Consider the following 5,000-nt stretch of genomic DNA (forward strand, 5'->3'; position numbering starts at 1 on the left):
GAGAGACGCACACTATCACACCACTCTGGGAGGAGACATGGAGAGACACACACTATCACACCACTCTGGGAGGAGACATGGAGAGACGCACACTATCACACCACTCTGGGAGGAGACATGGAGAGACACACTATCACACCACTCTGGGAGGAGACATGGAGAGACACACACTATCACACCACTCTGGGAGGAGACATGGAGAGACACACACTATCACACCACTCTGGGAGGAGACATGGAGAGACGCACACTATCACACCACTCTGGGAGGAGACATGGAGAGACACACACTATCACACCACTCTGGGAGGAGACATGGAGAGACACACACTATCACACCACTCTGGAAGGAGACATGGAGAGATACACACTATCACACCACTCTGGGAGGAGACATGGAGAGACACACACTATCACACCACTCTGGGAGGAGACATGGAGAGACACACACTATCACACCACTCTGGGAGGAGACATGGAGAGACACACACTATCACACCACTCTGGGAGGAGACATAGAGAGACACACACTATCACACCACTCTGGGAGGAGAGACACACACTATCACACCACTCTGGGAGGAGAGACACACACTATCACACCACTCTGGGAGGAGACATGGAGAGACACACTATCACACCACTCTGGGAGGAGACATGGAGAGACACACACTATCACACCACTCTGGGAGGAGACACACACTATCACACCACTCTGGGAGGAGACATGGAGAGTCACACACTATCACACCACTCTGGGGGGAGACATGAGGAGACACACTATCACACCACTCTGGGAGGAGACATGGAGAGACACACTATCACACCACTCTGGGAGGAGACATGGAGAGACACACACTATCACACCACTCTGGGAGGAGACATGGAGAGTCACACACTATCACACCACTCTGGGGGGAGACATGAGGAGACACACTATCACACCACTCTGGGAGGAGACATGGAGACGCACACTATCACACCACTCTGGGAGGAGACATGGAGAGACACACTATCACACCACTCTGGGGGGAGACATGGAGAGACACACACTATCACACCACTCTGGGAGGAGACATGGAGAGACACACACTATCACACCACTCTGGGAGGAGACATGGAGAGACACACACTATCACACCACTCTGGGAGGAGACATGAGGAGACACACACTATCACACCACTCTGGGAGGAGAGACACACACTATCACACCACTCTGGGAGGAGAGACACACACTATCACACCACTCTGGGAGGAGACATGGAGAGACACACTATCACACCACTCTGGGAGGAGACATGGAGAGACACACACTATCACACCACTCTGGGAGGAGACATGAGGAGACACACACTATCACACCACTCTGGGAGGAGACATGGAGAGTCACACACTATCACACCACTCTGGGAGGAGACATGAGGAGACACACTATCACACCACTCTGGGAGGAGACATGGAGAGACACACACTATCACACCACTCTGGGAGGAGACATGGAGAGACACACACTATCACACCACTCTGGGAGGAGACATGGAGAGACACACACTATCACACCACTCTGGGAGGAGACATGGAGACACACACTATCACACCACTCTGGGAGGAGACATGGAGACACACACTATCACACCACTCTGGGAGGAGACATGGAGAGACATGGAGAGACACACACTATCACACCACTCTGGGAGGAGACATGGAGAGACACACACTATCACACCACTCTGGGAGGAGACATGGAGAGACACACGCTATCACACCACTCTGGGAGGAGACATAGAGAGACACACACTATCACACCACTCTGGGAGGAGAGACACACACTATCACACCACTCTGGGAGGAGAGACACACACTATCACACCACTCTGGGAGGAGAGACACACACTATCACACCACTCTGGGAGGAGACATGGAGAGACACACTATCACACCACTCTGGGAGGAGACATGGAGAGACACACACTATCACACCACTCTGGGAGGAGACATGAGGAGACACACACTATCACACCACTCTGGGAGGAGACATGGAGAGTCACACACTATCACACCACTCTGGAGGAGACATGAGGAGACACACTATCACACCACTCTGGGAGGAGACATGGAGAGACACACACTATCACACCACTCTGGGAGGAGACATGGAGAGACACACACTATCACACCACTCTGGGAGGAGACATGGAGAGACACACACTATCACACCACTCTGGGAGGAGACATGGAGACACCACACTATCACACCACTCTGGGAGGAGACATGGAGACACACACTATCACACCACTCTGGGAGGAGACATGGAGAGACATGGAGAGACACACACTATCACACCACTCTGGGAGGAGACATGGAGAGACACACACTATCACACCACTCTGGGAGGAGACATGGAGAGACACACACTATCACACCACTCTGGGAGGAGACATAGAGAGACACACACTATCACACCACTCTGGGAGGAGAGACACACACTATCACACCACTCTGGGAGGAGAGACACACACTATCACACCACTCTGGGAGGAGAGACACACACTATCACACCACTCTGGGAGAAGACATGGAGAGACACACTATCACACCACTCTGGGAGGAGACATGGAGAGACACACACTATCACACCACTCTGGGAGGAGACATGGAGAGACACACACTATCACACCACTCTGGGAGGAGACATGGAGAGACACACTATCACACCACTCTGGGGGGAGACATGGAGAGACACACACTATCACACCACTCTGGGAGGAGACATGGAGAGACACACACTATCACACCACTCTGGGAGGAGACATGGAGAGACACACACTATCACACCACTCTGGGAGGAGACACACACTATCACACCACTCTGGAGGAGACATGAGGAGACACACACTATCACACCACTCTGTGTGTGTGGGGTCTTACATCAGTCCCGTAGAACAGGAAGTCGTTAGTGAGGGCGTGACTGACGATGTGTTCTTTACGGTCTCCGTCTGGAAACAGCCTGGTCTGTCTCTGTTCCTGTTGGCCCTCGCCCTCCATCTACACACACACACACAGGTTAAGATCACAGATACAGACACTCAAATACACAGGACCTTCTACTACATACAGACCCCTCTCCCCAAACCCCCCCCCCCTTCTCACCATGTGTAGCTGTACTTTGCCCTCAAACAGAGCCGCTGCGTATTCTGAGTTCAGACACATGGTGGCGATCGTCCCCAAATACTCCACGTCCTTCAGCCTCTCCACACCTGACAAGAACATCACCATGTTTACAAGAACATCACCATGTTTACAAGAACATCAAATACACACACAAAACACACTCACAAACTCATTGAACACACACACACACACACACCGGAGTCTCCCAGGGCGTAGAACCAGGCTCGGTTGTTCATCCCCACGGCAACGTGGTAGGGTCCCACGGCGATGAAGTTAGGCTCCACCTCCACCGCCACAGCAACAGGAGCTTCCTGTCAGACGACACGGAGTTCATGACATTGTGCGTGTGCACACGCTCGCTCACCCGCTCTGTAGGTGTTCTGTTTAGAATGGTGTTTTCCCTCAGGTGTTCTGTTTAGAATGGTCCCCCAGGTGTTCTGTTTAGAATGGTGTTTTCCCCCAGGTGTTCTGTTTAGAATGGTCCCCCAGGTGTTCTGTTTAGAATGGTCCCCCAGGTGTTCTGTTTAGAATGGTGTTTTCCCCCAGGTGTTCTGTTTAGAATGGTCCCCCAGGTGTTCTGTTTAGAATGGTGTTTTCCCCTCAGGTGTTCTGTTTAGAATGCTGTTTTCCCCCAGGTGTTCTGTTTAGAATGTTCCCCCAGGTGTTCTGTTTAGAAAGGTCCCCCAGGTGTTCTGTTTAGAATGGTGTTTTCCCCCAGGTGTTCTGTTTAGAATGGTCCCCCAGGTGTTCTGTTTAGAATGGTGTTTTCCCCCAGGTGTTCTGTTTAGAATGGTGTTTTCCCCCAAGGTGTTCTGTTTAGAATGGTGTTTTCCCCCAGGTGTTCTGTTTAGAATGGTGTTTTCCCCCAGGTGTTCTGTTTAGAATGGTGTTTTCCCTCAGGTGTTCTGTTTAGAATGGTCCTCCAGGTGTTCTGTTTAGAATGGTGTTTTCCCCCAGGTGTTCTGTTTAGAATGGTGTTTTCCCCCAGGTGTTCTGTTTAGAATGGTGTTTTCCCCCAGGTGTTCTGTTTAGAATGGTCCCCCAGGTGTTCTGTTTAGAATGGTCCCCCAGGTGTTCTGTTTAGAATGGTGTTTTCCCCCCAGGTGTTCTGTTTAGAATGGTGTTTTCCCCCAGGTGTTCTGTTTAGAATGGTGTTTTCCCCCAGGTGTTCTGTTTAGAGTGGTCCCCCAGGTGTTCTGTTTAGAATGGTGTTTTCCCCCAGGTGTTCTGTTTAGAATGGTGTTTTCCCCCAGGTGTTCTGTTTAGAATGGTGTTTTCCCCCAGGTGTTCTGTTTAGAATGGTGTTTTCCCCCAGGTGTTCTGTTTAGAATGGTCCCCCAGGTGTTCTGTTTAGAATGGTCCCCCAGGTGTTCTGTTTAGAATGGTCCCCCAGGTGTTCTGTTTAGAATGGTGTTTTCCCCCAGGTGTTCTGTTTAGAATGGTGTTTTCCCCCAGGTGTTCTGTTTAGAATGGTGTTTTCCCCAGGTGTTCTGTTTAGAATGGTGTTTTCCCCCAGGTGTTCTGTTTAGAATGGTCCCCCAGGTGTTCTGTTTAAAATGGTCCCCCAGGTGTTCTGTTTAAAATGGTCCCCCAGGTGTTCTGTTTAGAATGGTCCCCCAGGTGTTCTGTTTAGAATGGTCCCCCAGGTGTTCTGTTTAGAATGGTCCCCCAGGTGTTCTGTTTGGAATGGTCCCCCAGGTGTTCTGTTTGGAATGGTCCCCCAGGTGTTCTGTTTGGAATGGTCCCCCAGGTGTTCTGTTTAGAATGGTCCCCCAGGTGTTCTGTTTAGAATGGTCCCCCAGGTGTTCTGTTTAGAATGGTGTTTTC

At 51.0% G+C, this 5,000-nt stretch overlaps 1 protein-coding gene across 1 annotated transcript in view; it reads right to left on the minus strand.

Annotated features, from left to right (window-relative positions):
- LOC116360052 (WD repeat-containing protein 19-like) overlaps positions 1-5,000 on the minus strand; it is a 141,265-nt gene that overhangs the window by 82,576 nt on the left and 53,689 nt on the right. The window contains 3 exon segments of the mRNA XM_031814533.1: positions 2,931-3,047; positions 3,153-3,259; positions 3,370-3,484. Coding sequence (XP_031670393.1) covers positions 2,931-3,047; positions 3,153-3,259; positions 3,370-3,484 — 339 coding nt within the window.

This window comes from Oncorhynchus kisutch, unplaced genomic scaffold, assembly GCF_002021735.2.
Source record: "Oncorhynchus kisutch isolate 150728-3 unplaced genomic scaffold, Okis_V2 Okis07a-Okis12b_hom, whole genome shotgun sequence".
Lineage (NCBI taxonomy): Eukaryota > Metazoa > Chordata > Actinopteri > Salmoniformes > Salmonidae > Oncorhynchus > Oncorhynchus kisutch.